The sequence below is a fragment of the Pyrgilauda ruficollis genome, unplaced genomic scaffold, assembly GCF_017590135.1.
Source record: "Pyrgilauda ruficollis isolate IOZ18807 unplaced genomic scaffold, ASM1759013v1 scaffold28, whole genome shotgun sequence".
Classification (NCBI taxonomy): domain Eukaryota; kingdom Metazoa; phylum Chordata; class Aves; order Passeriformes; family Passeridae; genus Pyrgilauda; species Pyrgilauda ruficollis.
In genome coordinates, this window is record NW_024524155.1 from 8,942,110 (window position 1) to 8,967,204 (window position 25,095).

General features: G+C 37.0%; 1 protein-coding gene across 1 annotated transcript in view; it reads left to right on the forward strand.

Moving 5' to 3' along the window:
• Positions 1-25,095, forward strand: part of DGLUCY (D-glutamate cyclase) — a 51,860-nt gene that overhangs the window by 3,900 nt on the left and 22,865 nt on the right. The window contains 6 exon segments of the mRNA XM_041471985.1: positions 11,360-12,277; positions 15,555-15,628; positions 18,478-18,589; positions 21,370-21,523; positions 22,208-22,406; positions 24,027-24,177. Coding sequence (XP_041327919.1) covers positions 18,487-18,589; positions 21,370-21,523; positions 22,208-22,406; positions 24,027-24,177 — 607 coding nt within the window. The 5' untranslated portion in view covers positions 11,360-12,277; positions 15,555-15,628; positions 18,478-18,486.

Sequence of the window (25,095 nt, forward strand, 5' to 3'; positions counted from 1 at the left end):
AAGGTGTTTGGTGCTTTCTTATGGTCATTGAATTGTTACAGAAATAGGTGTTATTTTCAAAGGACAAATTTTGGAAGGCTAGATGATACAAAATGTTCCTCTTAATCACTCCACAGAGAACATTTGCACAGCAGAAGAAAAAAAGGATCAAGTTTTGGAAACCATAAAATGAATTTAGGGAAGGACTCACTGTGAAAGACAAACATGACATGAAACAGCTTTTGAGAGAAATTTTAGTATAGTATGAGTTCTAGTTTTTAGTTTGCATATCTTCTCTGTGATTTTTATCTTTTGTTTAATCTGAACCTTTAATTGAACACTCTGTGCTTGATAACTGTCAGAAAAGTAGTCTGGGTAGGTATATTTGCTGTTAAAAGTATTTTTTATGAAACTGCTCTGGGCAACAGTTTTATCTCTCTAAAACCACTTAATGTTTTTACCATGAAAGGAGAAGTTATGCTAAGCATCCAAGTCTAATAATTCTCTTAACGGAAGTGGTACAGCTCTGTCAGGAAGTGGAACATTTCTTGAAAGAGTGCATTTAAGCATTACTGCTTCTAGGGTCCCGTTTCAGTTAGTATTAATTTCTTCACTGAAAAGTGATTTATTTTTTTCTTCAGTCACTGTACAGTTGCAACTACCATTATTATAGGCAGCACTTTCAAAAGTTTAATTACTAAAAGTCTACATGGTTATAAAAGTGGGGAAAAGAAATTGTCATGTCTCTCGGTTTCTGATGATGAAGAGGAAAATGAATGAATGCTCTCCATAGGGGAAAGAAAGCAGCCCTAGCCATTGAAACAGAAATAAGGGTTTATTTCACTTTTTGAACTGCTAAAGTTTCTTAAGGTAGGCAGAAATGGAATTTCTGTTTAATAAAAATAATTTACTTTTGAATCCTAATCCTCACTCACAATAGTTTGATTTTTTTTTCAGATTTGTTGGGGGGAACATGAAGGACTGTGCTACATAATGTTGAGTAAACTCAAAGTCCTTTTCAAAAGACCTGCATGTGAATTCTCACTATTTTGAAAATTTACTGTCAACGTTGGAGAAGGTGACTTTAGAAAGGAGAAGTTAATCAAGGTGATCTGAAAGCCAGTGATAATGAAATTAAAACTTCATGAAGACTGTGAGTGCATTCTGATAGTTGCAGAAGTTATGGTTCTGTTTTCCTACCCCAGAGAAGGAAGCATAAACATGAGAAAAAAAATGTTTAAATGGCACAACTTAAAGTTGTGCTTTGTAGTTCTTAAAGAGAGCCTGCAGAAAAAGAGTGTAAAGAAGTGCCACATAAAATGAAGGAGGAAGAAGAATTTTTGAAAAGCATAAATGAAAAATAATAAATTAATTTCCACAAGTTTTCTTCTAATGATGTATTTAAAGGAATTGCATCTGTTAAATTACCAGAGAGCAAAAAGAGATGTAATGAAGTGAACAATTATTACAGAGGTTCCTTTCCCTGTATCTTGAGAAAAGTTATCTGATTATTGATTTTGAGCCTATTCTTTGAAATTTAAAAAGATATCTCCATGAATTGAAAAAACAGAAAAGAAAATCTGGAAACAAATGGATAAATTAAGTTAATATGTTTCAAACTCAGTTGCTGTATCTCCTGGAGTTTGAAAGGAACTTAGAGCTCCTCAGAAAAAAATACAAAAACTCCTTTTATTTTCAAGTACTCTATTAGGTGACTGGAAGGCACTGCTTAACATGGAGTATTATAATATTTTCTAATATAATACAATATGATTAATTATAAGCATCATTACAACTAAAAACACCATTAAAAGGACCAGGAAAATGTTTTGATGAAAGATTTGAAAGATTACTTTTAGTTTTAAAGAACAAAAAGAAACTAAAATGTATGAGAAACCCAGTAGATAAATGTGTTTCCATTAACATGGCCTAAATGTAAAATACTGTTGTGAAAAATCAAGTAGCAAAAACTATGAGAGTGAATTACAAATTTTCAATACATCCAAAAAGATGGGGATTTTTAACTTTACCTGCATAATTGACTCTGGCACTGTAAATTGTGTGACTTGGGACTAGAGCTAACAGGTAATTGGTATTGAAGCAATTCTATAATTTCATTACTATTTTTCATCCCATACTGATTTACTTAGATGTAGGATGCAAACTAGGGTATCTCTAGCTCAGCAGTGCTGTCTCCAGCACTGACCAGGAGCAGCTGCATAGTGTTGTGAGAGTCTGTGGTTTAACAATGCAGTTCCTGGATAAAGACCTCCATTTGTTTGCTTTGACTTTGCCATTTGCTAATTTTATCTGATGACCCATAATGATTTAGTTACAAAAGAGTGTGAAGAATTGTTACCTTTTATTTCTTCCATGATTTTGTTGGATCTGTCCCTATTTCATAGGCAAACCCAGAATATGAAGCAGTAACTTCGCCACCTAAAAGTATCCAGTAAAATATTTACTGTAGATGATCTGCTGTAGAGGTTATACACCAGGCACTTGGAGTTCTTTGAGCTTTCAATAATCCATGCACAGCCTCATTTCTTTCATTTTTCTTAAGTAGAGGACTTCTAGGGGAAACCTAGATTATTTCAATGTTGGAACACTCAGTTTTAATACATCTTTTTTCTTTTTTAATGTAAAGTGTTTGCTGTGACAGTCTTTGAAGAGGATGTCAAACTCCAGTTGGTCAGAAGGCATTTTACACTCCTTTTGTAAAATTCCTTGGGATTTACATTTTCTCTGAAGTGTTAAAGACTTCTGTGCAAATAAGTGCCCCATTAAGCAATTTTCCTTTGGCTGTCATTTATTAAGCCTGGCTAAGAGTGATGTTTGGCATCCTCCTTCTTACAACGTGTCATATTCAAGCTTACTTTTCTGACTGCTTCTTAATGTATTGATGGGGAGCATAACAGCAATGCAGATTATTGACATTGTAAATAACTCCATTAAGTCTGGGGTATTTCAACTCCCTCACCCCTGAGCACTTTTGAGCTTTAATTATACTAGTAACACATCTCTCTCCATTTTTAAAAGAACACATTCCTATTCAACCAGATTTTATTCCAGACCCAACACTGATTACAGAAACTGTTGTTAATTATTTGCTTCCCATTTAACTCAGTGTAGCCTTCCTGCAGCTCTAGTGAGATGCATCTTCAAATTGGAAGTCAGATGAGGCAAATGCCACAGATTCTTAGAATTACTTGTAATATGCAGAGAAGTTAGTGTATGACTTTGATTAAATCGCTTCTCTGAGTAACCATCTTGCATTAATCCCAGCCAAGCACAACCACCTGCTCACTCACTGCTCCACCAGCAGGTTCAGGGAGAGAATTGAAAAAGTAAAAGCTGGAAAACTCATGGTTTGAGATAAAGGCAGTTTAATAGAGAAAGCAGAAGCCAAACACAGGAGCAAAGCAAAACAAGGAATTAATTCACTGCCTCCCATGGGCAGGCAGGTGTTCAGCCATCTCCAGGAGAGCAGACCCCCATCACAAGTATTGGTGACTTGGGAAGATGAAATCTGTCATTCCAAATGTGTCCCCACTTTCTCCTTCTTTCACCCACTTTATATACTGAACATGATGCCATATGGTGTGGGATATCCCTTTATTCACTTTGTGTCACTTGTCCTGTCTGTGTCTCCCCCCAGCACACGCACTTCTCATTTCCTTGCCAGGGTGACAGTAGGAAGAGCAAAAAAGGCCTTTGCTTTGTGCAAGCCCTGCTCAGCAATAACAAAAACATCTCTGTTTTCACCACTGTGTTCAGTCAAATCCAAAACACAGCCCATACCAGCCACTGTGAAGAAAATTAACTCTACCCCAGCCAAATCCCATTGTAAGGCCCCAAACAACTCTCTTGATGAGACTTTTAACAGTGCTTACAGCTGTTCATGTACTTTGAGTTAGATTCATGGGAGAAATACTGACAAGATAGTCTCAAGAGATCAACAAAGAAAACTTTACTGGCAACTCTAGAAAATCAAAGAACTTTGACAAAAGGTTTATAACAACATTCAGTCAACATAAATCATTTGTCAAAGCATTAATTTTACCCATTCAACTTAGCAAACTCAAAGCCCATTCAATTTTAAGTTACTCAGAATTAACAAGAGGGAATCAGAAGAAAGAGAGAAAATATACTGAAAAGAACAAATATAGCTACCAACTCCTGGGTTCCAGCAGCATTCAACTAATAGAAATTGCAAGAGGAAGAAGGTCAAGACATTCTTGTCTCATGTTTGGCCTTAAATACCCCTTGGCCTTCCTGGGCCCTTTCCCCAGGTGGGACGTGGGTCGTTTGGCCAGTCAGGAGCTGGGCTGGGAGCTCCAGGGGCAGCGGTGGAGCGTTGTCTCCAGTGTGTTGGGGATTGGTGGCTGCTGCAGGGCTGGGATACAGGCCCAGGGGGGTGTGTGGGGCAGGGCACTGCCTCCGCAGGGAAAGGCCTGACCTGCCTCTTCCACACACAAGTGAAGGGTTTTGAGCCAGCAACACTTCTAGTCTCTCACAATGGCACAGAAACATGTATCTGTAATGTGGTGTGGCCCAGAATTTGGTTTTGGCAGTAGTGAGTTGTGAGATGCTTGCCATTATTTTCCTGCTTCTTTAGATAACAAGTTGATTAAACTGTTCCGCTGTATGCCAGTATTTTTCTTTAGAAAACTGTGATTAGTGGAGGTACTGATTTGGTTTATGCATAAGATAAAATAATTACTTTTGGATAACAAGTACCAAAACAACAGAACTATAAATCATTTGAGTTTGGACTGGAACCCACTGCAGGTCCTGAACACTATCCTTTGATGGATATATAAGGATGAGATGGAGAGGATTTCTGAGGAAATCATCAGAGCCTCACTGCTTTGACAAACAGCAAGTGTTAATCCCTTATTTAATCTTGTGTCTCAAGGCAGACCATACCCATGTTTTCTGTAGCCTTTTATGTACCCTTTCAGACTTCGGATATGCCATGTAAAAGTAATCATGCCTCCTCTAATAAAGCAGTTGCCTAATCTTTCCAGTGCCTCTCTTTGTCTGCAGAAGTAAATGCCTTCACACCACCCACACACCCCAGGAGAGCAGCAGCCTTTCCCCCACTCTCTGCCTCTGCTACGGTAGCAGTGACATCCATATACCTTCAGTTACAGAGTTAAGGATGTTGTTGTCACAGCTGAAGGTGACGTTAAGTGTCTCTCACATCATCACTTGTCTCTTCCTATTGCTTTTACCCCTCTATGTTGAAGCTTCACAGTGCATCCTCTTAGGTAGTTGAAGCTTTGGACTACAATTTAATCTGGCCTTATGGATTTGGTTGTTCTATTTGGTTTAGTAGACTTTATTCCTGTTGGAATTCTTAAATGTGACTAATACAGAAGTCATATACTCTTATTAAACTAGAGCCTTTTCTAGAATAACCACAAAACCAAAAGATTTAAAGAAAGTCTGCCTATCCATTTTATTAATAATCATACCATCCTTTGTTTGTAGAATATTCATTGCTAATCCTCATCTATTTACTTTGGAGAAACTTATCTCTTGTCCTTCCTGATTATTTGCTTGTCTTACATCTACCTATTAACTCAACATATTCATGCAATAAATATTCCAGCCATCAAATTACCCCAATATTCATAAGTTGTTTCAAAGTAGCAATGAATGTATTCTAATTTATTATAAAAAGATCTAATGAATTGATTCTAAATGTTATTTTATAGGTGGTATCAAGACTATTTTCAGCAAAAGTTTCAATCTCTGCTTGAAAACTTACAGCTTTACCAACAGGACAAGTGTTCAGTGCAGATAAGAGATTACATCACCATGCAGTAATACTGAAGAGCCCTTGCTATAGCTGGGCAAGATACAGACTTCATGCTCAGCAAGATGCAGACTCAGAATAAACAGCTGCCCCCCAAAATTTCTTATTAATGTGCTATGATGAAAGCCCTTAGAAGACAACTGTAAACTGGGAAAATGACTTTTTCACTGAAGCTGATAAATAATATAAAGGTCAAAAACTAGCTGTCCATCAGAAGTATGTGTCCATCGGGTACAAAATCAGCCATCTATAAGTGTGATATCTTCTCTATTCTTGCTTATTTTTAAGAAAGACATTTGAGGTGCTTGACTTCTGCAGAGCTCTTGAATCCAAGGTCACTGAAGTTAGACGCATTTCTGTTAATATTCTTAGCTATTTTTAATATACATAGTTTATATCCTAAACAATGTCCACTTAATGCACTTTATTTCACATATTTTCTTTTGTACACTTAGTAATGGAAAAGTCACATACTGATCATTCTGTTCTTTGAATTATAGGTTACGCATTTTGGACTTTTATTCTGTTAAATTATTCAGTCTTGAAATAAATGCTTAATTGGGAACAGTTTGCTTTATGTGACCAACCATGGAATGAATATGTATATTCATATATAATGCATCTATATTTTTTATAAACATATATATATATACATATACTTTTTTTTTCTGCCTAGATTTTGCAACCAAGTAGAGATCACAATATTGTGTAATATTATCCAAACTGAAGCTGGATCTACTCAGAATATTTGCTTTTTAAACTTTCCACTAAATGAGGGAGGGGTGGGGAGAGAACCGTGTTTGTTGTTTGATGCCAGGACACCAATTTGTTTATTTTTATATATGGTTTCATATTCTTTTATATGCCTGCTGGTAAACTTCTGGTATCTTTGGTGTCTAGCAAGAAAGTCTCACTTTGTTCCAGTCTTATAATCTAATGCTTCAGTGAGCTTGCATTACTTCTGACAATTTTCCCATGGACACAATGATTGTATATCTCATATATCTGCAGTTTGAAGTGCTTAATAGATTTAAAATCAGCCTTATATAGCAAGCTTTCTATGTCAAACTCAGCTAATTTATAAAGACGAGTATTATGAGAATAGAAAAGAAATTTCCATTAGGGAAATCTGTCAGTAGAGAATGGAGTTTGAAAGTCATTAGGTACCATCATCTCTTCAAATGTTTTAGTAGTAGTAACTATTTTTTTTAATAGCAGTCTCCTACTGCTACATCAGTGTGACTGGAAATCACAGCAGTTGCTAGTAACTGATGCCTGTTCGTCTTCCTTTTGACTGATTAAAATCTTCTCTTTTCAGTCTGTAATGAGAAACACCTTGGTCCTGTATTCAAATCATAATGTTCTTCTATCTTTTCATATTAAAAATACTTCCTGGTATTAGGATACAGCAATATATGATAAAATACACCTTGCTCTATATGATTTTGGTTTGGTTATATTTCCAAGTAGCTGAACAATTATCCATTCTGTAGGTTTATTTTTTTCTCTCCAGAAATGCTGTTCCTGTATATACTCCATCTTCAAAATTCCAGGTGGTCCCAAAAATGTGTCTTTATACTAAATATGTTAAAAAAGAAGCTACCTAAATAAGTCTAGGCTTGAACCAAACTCATTGCTCCCTTTCCCCCACAATCAAAATCACACACATTTGACTAATCTTTTGGAGACAAACCCCACAGCTTTTCAGAGTTGTTTTTCAAATGTGAATGCTTTATTTTAATTGTACATTTAGACTTGGAGGACGTTAATGCAAGCTGCTGGGTGCTTTTAATTTGTCTTGTCTTTTGTCACTGCATATACTGTGTTGTCTGACCCTCCTTTGGGAGGAGATACTGCTGAAAATTGCTGGAAGACTCATGTATGATTCTTGTCGCAAGAAGAAATATATTTATGGAATTAGGATCAAAGGGATGCCTGTGTTTGTAGATTGCATTCTAATACAAAGACAGTTTTGTTACTTTTAAATATATTGGCTTTGAAAGTGGAATCCTAATGAAATCGTCCATGCAAAATTCTTAGCAGTTGCATCTAGTTTTCCAAGTACAGTAATTTAGGAGGTAGCTGGTGAAATCCATATGAAATGCTGCAAGCTGCAGTTATATGGGATAAAGTCCACTTGGATATCAGATTTTATATTAACTTCTACAAACAAAGAAGTGTCCCTTAGGTCCAAAGTTTCTGAACCAGAGGTCATGAAGTGCTGGAAGGATAAACCAGCTAAGTTTATGAATGTTTGCTCTGCTTTTGAGCTCTTCCTTAGGGTATGAGTTATTGATCACTATCAAAGTCAGGATACTGGGCTAGATGTAGCTTTAATTCTATCTTCTGAAGAATATTGTCTTAATAATATTTTGAATTATCTGGTCTTTATATATAAATTAACTGTACCTTGAAACTATTCAGTCTCTATGATGTAATGCCAATTGAAAATCCATTTCAGAGGAGGAGGAAGATTCAACCAGATCAAAAACTAATGCTCAAACAAGCCAAGAGTCTTTTCTCATTTAAAAATAAAATAAACCAAACTTAGCACACTCCCCATAGTTAGGATATATAATAAATATGTGAAAAAATGTCCAAGAACAAAACTGGACTCTTTAAAAGAGCCTCTTAAATAGGAATATCAGAGAATGGTTTGGGTTGGAAGGGACCTGGAAAATCATCTAGTTCCAATCCCTCTTCCATGGGCAGGGACACCTTCCACTAGACCAAGTTTCTCAAAGTCCCTTTCAAACTGACCTTGAGCACTTCCAGAGATGGGCAGCCTGGGTCAGTACTTCACCACCCTCTCAGGAAATAATTTCTTCTCAATATCTAACCTAACCCTACTTTCTTTCAGTTCAAAGATAAAACCCTTTGTCCTATCAAATTCCAAATGTGGGATATGGAATTTAAGGTATGTTATTACAATTTCCTATCTGCATGTATACAGAAACCAGGAAAAAGGATCAATTGTTGCTAAGCAGACAAAAACAGAGCTAAACCTTATTTCTGAACTGGTTCATAAGTACTAGTTATAACTTATATCAAGGTTGTTGGCTTGTTTCATGTAAGTGTTTATAAAAAGCAAGTGTATTGCATATATATTTTTCTGTATGCTTACTTTTCTGTCATGTCTTTATGTAGCTCTGCATATAGGATATGGCTTGTATGGAAACATGTATGCAGCTGAAGTACAATACAGCAAATGTTTAACACTTCTTCTGTCCATGGGCTCAACAGGACTAATTATCTGCTTACTTATGTTCATAGTAGTACTAGAGGTTTGAGTCCTTAAGCTATAAGCTCTGTGGTAAGGTTTTAGGCATATTTACATCTACCATATCTGGGAACAAAACTCTAAAAGAAAATAACAGTAGTAAAAGCTTAAACTTCTGTGCTGCTTCTGTACAAAATATAGGCTCAATTTTTGAATTAGAGCACACCAAGATACCAATCAGCAATAGCTGATTTATATATTTAAAATATAAAATGAGGTGATAGAAGTGTAAAACATTTTCAGCCCTTACCTTCATATTCTTTGGTAATGAAAATCAAAATTATGACATCAGCATCCCTTTTAAGCCAGCTAACTGATGCTGCAGCATTATGAGTCATCTCTTTTGACACCAAACTGCTTTTTTAAAAAAAAAAATTAATGGTGAGAAAAGGTTTGAGGGTGATATGTGTACAGATCTGACTCTATTCATGGAACATAGTAAAAGCAGTAAAAGTTCAGGATTAACTCTATGAGCTAGAAAGGTAGCTGCATTTTTTCAGCTTATTGAGCTCTTTGCTGATACTGCTCATGAACACAGTGGTTTGAGATGTTCAGTCTGCCTGCTGTAACTGCGCTGGACACAGTGGTGGATTGTACATAATTATGTAAGGCACTGAATAGCTACAGAGTGAGAGCATTTAGTCAACCGATACCTGATCTAATCTGTCACCAGGAACTTAGATGTGAAGTTCTTCACGTGGCCTGTGCTGGGACCAGCAGCCGAGCAGAGCTCCTGAGCTGCTCCCTTGTTGCATTTGTCACTGTAGCTGTCACACTCTCTTGCACTTGCTGCACAACCATGGTGCTGCTGCCGCCAATGGTGATGTCCCCAAGGGTGCCATGACAGAGTGACTGCATCAGGACCACCCAATGCTGTGGGGTCAGGCTGCCCAGGACAGTTCCTTAAGGGCCTGTATCCTTTCAGGCCCTTAAAAGTAAGGTAGTTGGGAATTTTCTTTTCAGAACACAATACTTCAGTTCAAGCCCACCTTTCTGCTATGCAGTAGGCACTATGGCAGTCTCTAGCTATGGCATAACATTCTCTGCTTTGCCAAGGGTTGCTGTGGCGGATGAGGACAGTTGCCCAGTGTAGTTACATCGAATACTGGTCTTGAATGACTGTTTTGAGTTCAAAAATGGTGAGGGCAACACTCTTCAGCGCCAATGCACTGCTTGCAGAAGGTCTCTTCTCATGGTCATCATGGTTGCCACTTGCCTATAAAATTAGTTAATTCCTGGTTCCTGAGGATGACTGGACAATCAGGTCGGTGTAGCTTGATTGAACTGCCACATCATCCAGGTCTTCCATCAGTCACATTACTGCACAGCTGAGGTCTTCAAAGGTTCACATGCTGTAGAGTTTCATACTTTCTCTGTATAGGCAGGGGAAGAAGAGTTAGGAATGATGTCAAGATCTTCATTTGGGCCCACCACAAGGAGCTTTGACTGTTCAGGATTATAACTCATTCATTCTACACGTTCTTGTTCACAAGTTCAGGGATGGTGACGATTATCATTGATTATTTATGGAGTCTGTGATGAAGTCTACCAAATAAGTACGTACCATCTGTGGTTTTCAGAGCTTGGGCATCTTCACTAGTGACAAGGCAGCACTCTCTTCTCCAAAAGGACTGTGGTATTGTCAGCCTTAGCATATATGTCTAATTACTAATAGCACTGCTTGTTGCTATTCCTTCTCATTGTCCTGCTGTACAAAGTGTTGGTGAAACACACCCTGAGCTCTTGCAGATAGAGAACAGATGTATCTGCAGGTGCCTGGCTGCACCAAACAGACCACTGAGAGCAGTTTCCCAATCATCATGACAACTATAGTCACAACATAATGCCACAGTTGTCAGGTATGCATTAATGAAGGCATAGTAATGCAGCCATAATTTGTCTGTAACTTGGAATCCTTCAGGTTAGAATGGATGCTGCAGAACAGACCTGCCCAGGTATCCTTGATGCAAATTAACATTTATTATGGGTGTGCAGTGTGGGTGCTCCAAGACAAAATAGCAGTCCAAATGCATACCATTTACTATCACATAGTACAGTTGCTAACAGCAATTTATCTATACTTACTCCTGAAAGTTGCAGTGCAATATTCTTGGAGATCCTGCCACAGACTCATCTGATCATTCATATAGCACTACTTAAGCTTGGAGGTTCATCAGGGAAATGACACTGTCCTTTTGAGCTGTTCCCAGGTACTTCTTGGTCTAGGAGTTGAAGGAAGCAGTGGAACAATGAAAGTTAATATCTCTTCATCACAGGTATATGTGGAGATGGAGATATTTGTTCTTGGAAGTTTGGAGAGGTACAATTCACTGGAAGTTCCCCACACACAGCCTGCAGAGACATCCACATCTCAAGGACACTAACTTTGTATAAACACAATGGCTGGAATAATTTTAGTGACCATTGCTGAGGAGATTTGCTTGGTGAGCAGTGGTGGGTGCAGTGACAGCACCTGCTGTCAGACGTGAACAAAAAAGGAATGGCATAATCCTGGAGGAAGCCTGAAAGACCTGGCAGCAAGAGCATGGCGTGTTTTTTGAGAGCATGGTTCTATTTTTATGATGTGTAGGCAGCAGAACATCACTTGCCTGCTTACCTTCAGATGGAATTCCTTGGTAGGAATGAGCACCCCATCAGCCCTGTGACCATGCATGATGTGACTGGGTGTAACTAGGTGGTGACATGTTCTTATCAAAACAAGCACCTGTGGCTGCTGCCTTGCCAACAAAGCAGTACAAGTCGTTGTACTTTGTCCTATGGACTTCCACTTTCTTTCCTTCTGAATAAGACTGGAAAGAAAAATTTCCCTCACTTTAGGAGTTTTTGTCCAGCCAATGCCCATCACCTTTGCTGTGTGCAGTGTTAACTGGCCAGGGCTGCCACAGGGGCTTGGGAGAGGCTGGCACTGGTGGTCTGCAGCAAGGTCCCCCTGCATTCTTGTGCTGTCTTGGTGCCAGAAGAAGCCAAGATAGAGAAATAGTATCTGGACCCAGCCCAAAGAATTGTGGAGCAACTCTTAAAATCTGTAGCTCAGCATAGATTGGGAAGCAGTATTTAAATACCATCCTCGTGCCCTCATGGTTTTTTCATTTCTTGAAGTCGAATAAGCAACTCTTGTCATCTTATATGAAGACAAACTTTGGTGGATCATTTGCAGTCTCTTCTTGCTACTGGTGAGTATTCCTGTCAGCAAAGTCCAAGGCATGAATGTATCAGTTTTAAATCTTGATGAATTTCTTTGTCTCCTCTTAGGTGTATACAGCATCTGCCAAAGGTGCATGTAAGTGAGGTGGCTGTTCTAAAACTTGTTGGTCATGTGTATTTATAAGGTGATGAGGCAGGAATGTGGGTATTAGGATATGACCCAAGGGGTTGGAAGGGTGTGTAAAGTCACAAGGGCTCATCCTTTGCAGGATAAAAAAGCCCGAACAACTGGGATCTTGCATGGGTTGTGCCCATGCAAGGGCAGGGCCTGATGTGAACTATTCTCTAGTCTCTGCCCATATTTCTCCACCTGAGAAACAATATGTTTTGTCCCAGAGCAGAAGTTGAGTGTAAAGTTATACCATTGTAGTGGTTGCAGCAGCATACGGTGCTGTCTGAAATGGCTGCTTTGAAACTGGTAATTGCTTTCTGTTACTTGTTCTTAATACACTGAGAGAAACTAGATGTTGTGTACCTTTTTTGCAAATAAACAAGATTGCATCAAAGACATATTGATCCTATCAATTTCTCGTCCTGACATAATCTGCAGGATCTCAAGTATAGGCTGGCTGCTTTAAGTAGCAGATAGAACACTAATGGAAGCTAATTTAAATTTCTATTTGCAGCCCTCATTTAGAGGTGCATAACCTTCAAACATATACCCTATATTTCAAATGTAAAGTTAAATAATAATTTGCTGGATGAACTACTGTCTGAAAATACACAACACACTCCCCTTTTGGAATGATGCACAAAGATCTTCTGTGCTTTGAAATGATTCATAGCAGATGGGAAATAAAAGGATCATTAATTGATTCTTCAAATAAAAGATCACAAGTGTAACTGAGAGATCCTGTTGGAAAATCAAATGGACTAAATTTTCAGAGAAGCTTGTTCTTTTCACAGAAGTCTGCTGGCAGAATTTCAAATCAGCTTGATGATTAAACAGCAGGTCATTTAAAGTGTGTTTATGTTAACAAGCCTCTGTAACCATATTCATACTAGGGCAAGGCAAAGTACACAAAGTGTTTGTTAGATTATAATTAGATTAGATTACTTTCCATTATGTATTGGTAAAGGCAGCCCATGTGCTGGCTCATGTTTCAGGTTACTCTGCTGTTCCTGTTCGTGCAGCAGTAGCTCTGGGTAAGGTATCTGCATGGCAATATCTAAAAGCCCTGCCCAGCAGTTTTAAGTAGTGACCCTTGCACTTTTTTGGCCCATGATCCCGTACATGCCACCACCCATTCTTATTATCAAACTTTAAACTGAAAATAGGACAAAAGTGATATGAGCAATGCAAGGTTATATTTCATAAGAGTCTTTGGGCTCCTTGCAAGCAAGTCTCTAGATTATGCTGCATTAAACTATATTCTTATTAGTCTATCAGTGTCACTGAAGAAACAGACCTGTAATTCATAACACCAGAAATTGGTGTTAACTACTTTGCAGTGCTCAAACCTGTTTATTACCCTTACCACCCATACTTTTTGCAGGCTGTGTATTCTCATGTGTTCCATTTCTGAAACCCCAGAAATGCTATTTTTTTACTTCTATTTCATTAATTCACTTGATATGTGTGAAGGGAAAGTAGTCACACTGACACTTCTGAAGAATGTTTTAATCCTTTGTTATTACATAATTTCTTGATTTGTTTTTATATGCTGTGGTTTAGCACAGCAGTATGGACCCACCCACTGCATCTCTCTGTACTTAAATCTCTCTAATCTCTCTGACACTTATATGACATTTTTCCATTTTCTTGGATAATGAATAATTTACAGTGTGGGCCTGTAAAGAATCTGTGTTCGTATTTAAATATCTGCAAAATTTACAGATTCACTTTTTCATTTTGAAAGCTCTAAGGTAATAGAAAATGTTTCATGTACCGGTCTTCCTTCTTTTTCCATAAAGAGCTTTTGTTCTGCAGATTGCAAAAACACTTTATAAACTGTAACTTGTAAGATATATGACTTTTTAAGGTGGTTGGTTGTTCCACTGTCAGAAATTAAGAATGAAATAGAAAAACTATGCTTAAGCCAAGCCTGTGTGTAATATTAAAAGGGATATATGGATATATATTCACCTATGAGTATAGGTGGGGTCAGAGGAATCTAAATCTTACAAGTCTGGGAAAACATTTTTGAATTTACTGTGTATTATGAGTTCTGATGTTAAACTGTTTTGTCCCACACTAGGAACAGGAAAAGCTCTTTTAAGATTAAAAATTGAGGTGTCAAGGTACAACTGAGAGATACATCAACTATATGAATTTTAAAGATCCAGTGAGAGGAGAGAAGGCATTTAAACTCCCATATTGCCAGAGGATGCAGTCAGACAAACCAAGGAAGCAAGTGCTACAAAGGTCAGCCCAGCTTGGAGTTACAGAGATTGGGGTCTGAGCTCAGGGAGGAAAAGATGCAGAGATAAAGGCACACTGTAGGCAAAGAGGAAGAAAACAAGGAATAGCCTGGAAGATGCAAAGAGGCTACTCTGTCCATCATGCAAGTAATGTGAAACACAGGCAATCTCTTTTTAAAATCTTGTCTGGAACTACATTTTTCTTGCTTCATGTCTTCCTCTCAACATGCTTTTTTCCTTGCATGAGTTGTGGAGTTTGGGGGAAGTAGAGCATATTCTTTACAATCTGTTACAAATATGAAGCTTAGAACCAGTCCCATTCCAGTCATCTCAGGAAAGATCAGCACAGCATTGCAGTCAGTCACCTGAATTCAAGTAGTGTTCTGAGAACAGCACGTAGAAATGGTTAATGACTTAGAGCTTCATATGGCAACCAGGGATCAATATTTACCATCCAAATACGGCTTTCTTGGAAATTGTTATTGTCTTGGTAATGAGATATTTTGAAAATCATCTGGGCTAAATTAATCAGATAGTGGTAACTGCTTAATTCCACTGAAGTGGTACTGCACGAGTATTTACTGAATGAAGATGTCAACTAACAATTTTATATTACTTATTAAAGCCAGACCCACGATCTGTTTAGAACTTTTACCAAAATTGTACTGTACTTTTGCCAAACTGTACTTCGTGACTGCCACTATGATGCAAAGAGAAGGTTTTTTTCTTGAATATTTATATGTATCTTTATAATATAATGTAATTTCAATACAATATTGTTTCTTACAAATTGATTCATTGTTCTGAACTACTGATCTGGTATAAGCTAAGCTGTTATCGCTGCCTGATCACACAGCTCCCTACATCATTTTGATCTCTTTCCAGCTTTGAAGTTTCATCTTCCTTGTCGAGATCTGGAAGTGCAGCTCAGGATGTTTGTGCCCACAAATGAATAGTAGGTAAGTGCCATCTTAATGTCTCAGAGAGCAATGTATTTTAATACTTATCCATTTAAATTCAGTGTGTAAAACTCAAGCTACACACAAGATACATTGAACCTTCATGAAAACTCTAAAAGGCAAATTGTTTATTGTGCTTCTAAGGTGGAAGCAGATGTTTAAGAAAATGTTCCTCAAGAACAAACTTGATGCTTCAGTGCTGTGAAGCTTTACTATATTGGTTGTTGGTGTTGAAAGTCAGGAAGTCTGATGTGAGCAGCATGACTTAGAACAAGGTCTTTTTTCAGACTGGGTGCTTTAAGTATGAAATTTGTCATTATGTAGCCAGTCAATTACCTGATTTTCAAATGCTGTTTACACAGGATTCTATCTGGTCTGCTTTAGGTGTTCATTCCATTAAAGACACACTGGAAAGCCAGACCTTAGAAGCTCTTTGGGGGCACAACACATAGGATGCCTTCAGGCACAGCATCTTACAAGCTCTGTCAGCCTCTTAAGGCCTTTTTAACACCCTGCATGTTGTCTTGTGTCATGATCCAACATACCCCCATGAGATAACTGATACTATATTTATCTGAAACTATCTCAGAACAAAGTAAAGGAATTAAGAAACCTCTGCCAAGGCACAGATCCTGCTAACTGATTAACCACTGTCTCAAACTGTTTACTTAGAGTGCTGCTTGAGACCCCTATGAAGTCAGTCTATACACTTTATTAGGCATCCTGATGGAAAAAAAAAAGGAAAAGATGCTTTAAGGTTCTAATTACCTCCATACTTTTCCCCAGTCATTCCAAACATGCCATGGTCATGATAGCTGCAAGAATTTTTCAGGAAGTTCTAGAAATAGTTGGGGAATTTAAACCTCACTATGCCTCTTAGCTTAGAGAAATAGCATCCTGCATTTCCAACTATTTGTGGGCAAGTCATGTAGCAAAAGCTGGGTTTTACTGTGAGCATCTCACTGGTTTTATTGCCTATCCAAATTTAGTAATTAATAAAAAAAATAAAAGCACAATCTATTACAGATATTGTACAGCAAATACAGTGATTTAAAGTTAAAACTCAGAACATTAATCAAATTGAATTTTTCCTGTTACTGTAGCAAATCTCCACAGGAAGGTGAGTCTTGTCTCACTGTGCTTATACAAAGTTAATGTGTAAATTATTCACTTTCTAATCAGTTGTCATCAATAGTATATGTTTATTCACAAGTAGGAGCAAGAGGCCCAAGTGCTTCTGTATGGGATCTACAGCTGACATTCCAGCATTACTGATATTCATAGTCCTGTAGCTTGTTAGCCACTTGCTGTCATGTGAACCAAAAACTTTTAGGGACCTAAATGTTTGCTGACCAAATCTCCTAGGTACTTTCATTTCTGCTGCTGGGCACACGATTTATGAGAGGACGATCAGGCTTTCCCAACATCAGAACAGGGCATTTGTGACAAAATACTTAGCTAAAGACAGGTTTTCTTCCAGACTAATTTTCTGAACTTCAGACTGTCTTTCTAGTCCAAGTAAACTAGTAGTTCATTAGTAGCAGGCCATCAATCCTACAGATGATTTAGATGGTTTTAAAGATCCTCGGAAATACAGAAAAATTATCTGAAAGAATCTAATAAACACATCTGGAATATTTTATTAGGATCATTGTATTTAGTTTGAAATCTCTTGAATTAATCATTCCAGACTGGTGTTAGAAATTCTCTTTACAGTAAGAATAGGGTATGTTAAGTTGATACTTATAGGCCTGAATTAGTGATCAGCGGCATCTCTATATCCAACTTCTTGTTATCTCTTAAGCGTGTTTTTGGAATTGTTCATGATTTTGTAATGAAGACTATTTTTGTACAGCATACAGAGTGATAATGTAAAAGCAGCAAAGAAGAGCCAGAAAGTAGTAAGTTGGAGTTCAGAAATAGACTGTTTTCTTTTGGCTGACAATGTTATATAAAGATTTCAGAATTAAGAATAGAGACAAAGTTTACTTTAAATTTCAGTGCACCCAACTTAACCTTTCAGAGCTCTGCAAATTCTGGGAAACATTTTGGACAGACTAGGATAAAAGTAACATTTCAGTCACAATATATCATTGCTCTTCAGGTTAATTACAAAATGATTGGTCACAGGTATAAATTTTCTCACTATTCCACTCCACTCTCCAGTCGTGAGAGTGAAACTTTGTACTATCATAGTTACAGAATAAAAACTGCCGACCTTTAACAGAAAAGTTAACTTTTGCTAGAAGTAACATCTCATTATATATTAATTTAGTAACTATTAATTTAGTAACTCTTTTAATACTTCAACTCAGTGGAAGAATAGCCACAGGAATAGTCACTTCTGCATAATTTCTATTTGAAAACCATAATACTTGTGAAATGTATTACAGTGGCACTTTCTGAATATAGGTCTCTCTTTACCGTAAGGTTGCCTTGCTAATGACTTTGCTTACAATGCTTACAAATGCTTACAATTTGCCTTGCTTACAATGACTTTGGAAAACTGAATACTCTAGAAAATTAATATTTATCAGGGAGGAAATAAATGTTTCTTACATTATAGGGCAGTAAAATTTTGTGGTTTATCCCAAATATTAAAGTTCATGTCTCCAGCTATTTTGTTGAAAGATTCAGTTTGCATATAGTCATAGAATGTCAGTAAAATAACCCTTTGAATTTGATCTCCCTTTTGAACTACAACTTAGAATTTCCCAGTGATAATAACTTTGGTGGAACACAAGGAGGAAATGTAAGCTAAGTTCTCCTGAAAATCAGAATTTCAAATGGGAGAGGTGGGGGGGGAGAAGGCACTTTGTGTTTGAATTTATAATTATCTTTCTATTAAGGATGAAAAGATGCTTTTGACAGGAGGGTTGAAATCTCTCCTTCCCCATGTGCTAAGAAGAATAATTCGATGCAACAGACTCAGTATTAGTAATATTTCTGGAATGGCAGAAGGTAAGTAAACCTAACAGCTCTCTGTGCAAAGTGATTCTATTTTAGATTCATAACTATGTGGTTTTTGTTTGTAAAGGATTGAAGAAATATCAAAAGCACCAAAGTAAAACAGAAGAAAATGTTATGTTCTTTGGTGTTTTTGAAATCATATTATAAGCACCTTACTCTGTTTTGTAAATCATAAAGATCTATCAGAGGAAATACATCATCCTACCTGAGTAATGCACATGGACTTTGTTTTCAGTGTTTACAAAGCATCCCTCAGCTTCCAATTGAGAATTGATGGATGTAGAAAATATTTTTTAGATCTTTAACCAAATCTGTGTTTTCTTGCATGTTATTATCACATTTGTAAGATGTTCTTCACTATATTCTTCACAGAGACCTTGCTTTACTTAGCACATTAGATATGCTCTGGGGAAGAATTAGAGACATATTGTTACAGGAGTGGTTTTCTGCTTCATTTGTTGCAGAAGGTGAAGATTATTGGGTCAGCAAGGCTGGGAATTATAAGGGAGAGGGAAAAATTAGTTTTATACTCAGATAACTGATTGCATTCTGGAAAATTGATTTCTGTCTTGCCTTTCATAGCTAAACTTTTACAGAAGCAGAGAAGTCTGCCATTGTTCTGATCAACTTTAAAAAATAACGTAAACAAAAATACAATGGCAAATAGCTGATTAACAAAGCTGTGTGTACAATAGTAGCACTACTATAAAATATGTTAAAAGTCATATTTTAGAACTGTAGTGAGCCTTGAAATTGTGGGGTTTTTTTCTATCAGTTCCTAAGTTGAAAAATACTAATGGAAGACATTTTATAATGTTAATAATTTGCAGTTTGCCCCAGCCAAATTTTTGAAATTAATTTATTGCTGCAGTAGTTTTAAATGTATTAATTCTAACATTTTTAGAAGTATTGTTGACATATAAAACAAGTTGATGAACAAACAGTTTCATTATACAAAAAGAACCATTGTAACAAATTGTCTTATGTTGTTGTTAACCAATTCTTTCTTACTGTCCTCATTGTCATTCACCATAGAAGTTAAAAGTTCTTTCTAAACTTCTCTGAACTCAGACATGAGTGTGTTGAATTACTGCCTGGGTTGGTCAACACATCCAGCTCCACTACATTGCTTGTGAATACATTCCTAATGATGGCTCCATAATGCAAGTGAATCCATCAGGAGATATGAATTGTATACAAAAAGAAAAGTTAGCTATCAGGAGGAGCAATAAAGTTCTCAAAGTGTTATAATGAAGCTTCCTGAGTTTATCGAGTATTTGCCTGGAAATTCAGCCTCTCATCTATAACTAGTATATGAAATTCACTGTTGTCAGTTGAATGCCCTGACTAAACCCATAATTTTAAGAACGCATTAGTATAACCAGTAAAGCAGAAAGTGGATTTCTCATGGATAGCAGGGAATGAAATTGAGGGGTAACCGAACTTAATGTTTTATTCAGTGGTTAATGTAGTATGTTTATTTAGCAAAAATATTTTTCTGTATTTAGCAAGAATCTCATTCTGTATTTAGTAACTTTTGCTAGTAATAAAATGAATTTTTGTGCTGACTACTCCCAAGAGAGCAGTTTGTGGACAAATTCAGTATGCAAATGCATGATTACCTCAGCCTTTGCTTTGCATTTTTCCATCAGGAATAGAATTCTCTTTGGATTTCTTTGTTAGCTTTAGTCAAGAGTAAGATCTGGCTTATTTTCTACAGCCTTTGAAGGCAGCTCATTGGTTTCAACTAAATTATTGCCTCTTTGATGACAGACTACTGCAGTATTTAAGAAAGTGAGTGCTTCTGTGCAGCCTCCTACTCGCCTGCCTGATATCAGACAGTAATAACTCTTCAAGAGAGAATCAGTACAGCATTTAGGGATTATTAATTGCTGGGTTTATACACCCCAGACCAGCTGTACTCCAGATTTCCCCCCATTATTTGAACAGTTGATATTTCCATGCAGGAAAGTTTAAATGGCATTGGTATTAACTGCTACTGTTAAGAAAATAAATTTTTTGCTCAATGGGACCTTTCTTCAGTGGTATTCATTGCAGAAATCTTAATGTTTTTAGAAGCTATTTCATAGTAGTAGTCAAGAACCTTTTAAATCAAAGTTGTTTCCAAGTGAAGAAAGTGTAGCAGTTCTGTTTTAGTTTGGTTTTTTTCTAAGCAGAAGTTAAATCAGAACTTTAATTAGAAATTACTGAGATTCAGTGGACAGTCAAAAGTTTATTCCTGAGCTGTAATCATATCTCTTTAATTGCAGCCCATATTAAAATTCCCTAGCCAAGAAATTTTAAAGAATGTGCTATGAACATCAAGATACCAGGAGTTTACTTTTGGATTGATTTATATCTTGGTGTGGTGAAAAATTATTGTGAAAGTGTGGTGTGATAGCATTTCTTTGTCTCTGTGTTAACATTTGCAAATAAAGCATATTCCTATATGCTAATGTCCCCAGTTAGAAAGGAAATTATGTTTATATATAAATGAATAGAAATGTTTCTTAATTATGGTGTCTTCATGTTCTGCTATTACCCATGTCTGCCAACTGTTTTAGCTGTGAATGACTTCACATATAGAAGTAGGCCTAGCTATGATTTTTAAAGCATTTCAAGAACTTTGGTCTAATTACAGAGTTCTGAATCAAAATTTTCCTTGAGGAAATTCTTATAAACCATCTAAAGAAATTAATACAGAAAAGTTATTGTTTCACAAACAAAAAGCTGAATTAATAACCAGCCATTCCTACCTTCCACAATTTAAGGTTATAAACAGGCCAATGTTGTGATTTTGCACAAGTCCCTGGCTGATGACTTTGAGAAGTTCTGCCATGCAAACAATGGACCCCTGCCACTGCTGTACAGAAGTCAACCAGGTGACTGGAAATGTCCTTCCCTGAGTAGTGATTCTGATATCAGGTAACTACAGACCAACTCTGCTGACCAATATTCTGAAGTGAATGCTGGTGGTGATTAGGAGAATTTGAGGAAACAGCCTGGAAGATTTTGAACAATGTTCTTTTCTTGGAGTTATACCTTTGAGTGAAAGCCATGTGTTAAACATAAACAGCCTGATTATCTTGTTCTTGAGCCACATGTTATGATAATTGTCAGTATTACAAGTTATTTCTCTAATCCAAAGGTGAAATTTTGTGTAATTTTTAAATATTTTGCAGTCTGAACCTGCAGAATTCAATAATAGGGTTTTATATTTGTTTTATTTACTAAACATGGCCATTGTGTCTGCATGATACTTGTAGAGTCTCTGAAATTTGAAATATGTACTCCTATGGTAAACACTAAAAACAAGGTTTAAACCAGCTCCCTAATTTTTGAAAGCCTGAGACAAGATATGCATGAGGGGCCTTTACCTATAAAACCTAAAAAATCTCAAACTCTAACATTCTGTCTGCCGGCTTGGTTTTGTGCAGAATAAGATGTTCTGTGGGTTTTGCCTGTGTTTGTTTCGTTATTAGTCAGAAAGAACAAAATGGATAAAGCAGGCTGCCTCGTGTGGTTTCACACTGGGTTTATGTCAATTCAACCAATTCACCTTGTTTTTAAAAAATGTGACAAAGCTGTGATAACTTCTTATTTCACTAGAACTGACTGCCTACAGTACAGAAAATATGAGCATGGAGCTTGTACTGGATCACTGAAAAGCCTTAAGGAGTATTCTGAACAACTCAAGGACATGGTGACTTTTTATTTAGGCTGCAGCTTCTCTTTTGAAAAAGCAGTCCAAAAATCTGGCATTCCTATCAGAAACGTCGAGCAAAAATGTAATGTAAGCATGTACAAAGTAAGTATGTGCATACACACATAATCTTTGTTGTAATTTTGCCTGTGACTTTTGTCCATATTCAGATTAGGTGCATATGCTAATTGTTCAAATCAGAACTTTTTTTCTCTACCTACACAGTAACTTAAGGCATATGCTACTGCTGAGCACATGAAAATATTAGGGTAAAATAGGGTAAAATATTCCCAGCCTCAGGTCAGTGTAAGGCCAATCTCCTTTTTTATTCCTTTTTCATGACAAAGCTTTCCCCGTTTCCTGTGGCAGCCATTTCTTGTGGGCTCTGTCCTGGTTTGCCCTCTCTGTTTCACCCAGTGATCCATGCACTGTTCTGATCGTGTCTTTACGTGTGTCCTGCTCTTCATACCACCTCCTGTGTGCAGCTGGTGTATTCCTTTTATAAACCATGACAATAGTGGCTTCTTCTGCATGACAGCCATGTTGTGGATTTTTCCTGTGGCAGTAGAGCCTTTGAACTGCACTTTTACTGCAAACCCAGGCCTCTGAGCCAGAAGATGTTCCCAAAGACTTGAGGTGTCTACCATAGCACTGAAAATTATGACTGTGCTCAAAAAGTTTGTGGTGTACATTTTGATGATAACAGAGCCTTAGAATAATTCTGGCTCCAGTAAATAACCCCCTTAATACTAAGAACATTGAAGTATGCATCTGCATGCCTATTTCATTTAGTTCAGATGCTGTGCTACTGGAGAAAGGTTATTGTTGTTTTCAGTGTTATTGTTACACAATCTGTGCTATGCTCCTGGTCAAAATGAAGGTGCAAGCATATCTCAAACGTGAGTCCTTCTACAAAGCTTAAAGAAAAAAAATACAACTATGTATCTGCTTCTAGAATTTCAGGATTAGGAAAATTTTATAGTTTATAGCACATTAATGCTGTGAAGAACTGCACAGTGTGTTTCTTCAGTGACAGGTGTGATTATTATTATCATTATAAAGGCTTTAAATGAACGTTTTCTTGACAGCTCTAGCTCTCTGGATGTCTTGTTTATGTTCAACTGCAACTCAGAAATCTGACATTTTTTCCTAAAAAGCTGACCTGCTTTCTTTCTAAATAGAAAAGGTGCCTTAGCCTCCCAGTTGGTGAGGATGATGAATTCCATAGAGCCTTTGTAGAGGCATGAACTATTTGTATGTATGGAAGTGTCATACAGCTTCTGTACAAGAGGACACTGCCATCAGCAGTTGCTGACCCTGGCATGTTGCAGGGCACTGTATTCAACTACAGCGGGTAGAGTCAGTCTAAGTAGATTTGTAGGTGTGCCATAATTTTCTATTAGCTTTTTCACCTTGTGTAAGGAGAACACACCATTGTTTTTTAGACAATATTCAGCATACTGAGCTCATCTTGCTGTGTGCACCAAAACAAGGAATGCATTAAGTTAAAAATTTTAGTGATCTATATGATGGAGCTGAATTATGGAATCTTAAAGGAAAAAATACAGGATCCCAAGAATTTTTTTCAAAAGGATTTAAAATAAGTGTTAGAATGCAGCCTTTCTAAATTCAAGTGCAGCACAAAGATTTAGTTTTTATTTATTCTGACATTTTAGAAGTATTGTTCAATATTCCTGCTAACACTGGATTCTTTTGAACTGCCAGACATCTGTGCCTTGCTACAGCATTTCTATGTTTCACTGCAACTTAGTAGTCACAATGAGACCTATTCCTGAAAGCAAGCTGGGAGCAGCTGTGGTAGCAACGTCTGAATTAAAAGAAGCCCATGGAGCACCAATTCACATCGGTGACCCTGGTCAGTGCTTCTCATTTCTCATTCTGCGTGCACCTGACTGTGTATACAACTGAAGGGGGAAAGCATGGGAGGTGGTAGGACAGAAATACCTGCACCACTCAATCTCTTTTAATTCTTTCTAATGGTCACAAACCTGAATATAAAAGGAAAAAGGAAGGAAGAAAAAAAAAAAGAAAAAAAAAGAAGGTTTTGAGTGAGCTGAACACACAGATTTCTTAGATAAAAGATAGCTGTCGGATATAGATAAGTTATCTGGCGGGGTGGTTTTGGTAAAAAGTGTAATCACATTTTTCTGAAATGTGTGCAGTTTCATTTATGTGAGTACTTTCTTGCTGTCAGAGATTCCAGTGACAGGATAGCAATGACTGACAGCATGGGGAGAAGTATATGTGGAGGCATTTTGTGCCTTAGTGGTTGAATGTGAAAGTAAATACTGCATTATTTAAAAAAACACTGAAATAGCATACAATGAGCACAACACTTAAGACAAAATGAATAGAAATATGACAATATTTTGTTTTACATCTAGTTTGAACAAAAATGAAAAAAAAAATAGAGGAGGTTGTTTGAAAAAGAACAAAACCAAACAAACACCTGTAATATGAAGATAGATTGCAATAATTTCCCCCCTGCTGTCATAAGTTTGGTAATCATGGGCTACATACACAGAAGGATCACATTGCAGGGCATGGAAGAAGATGTCATTGGTGAACACAACATTCCAGTAATGCACTTGGGTAACATATCTGAGTACTTAAGCCTGACAAACTAGTAATAAGTCTTTACAAAAAAGCAAATTAACATATATACAGATTATATAAACTAATTTCAGAAAAGAGAGTGGTATATTAAAGCATCTGAAGAATTTAAAACCAAAGGAAGATAGCAAGTGCTTAGAATGACCCAGATTATTACAAG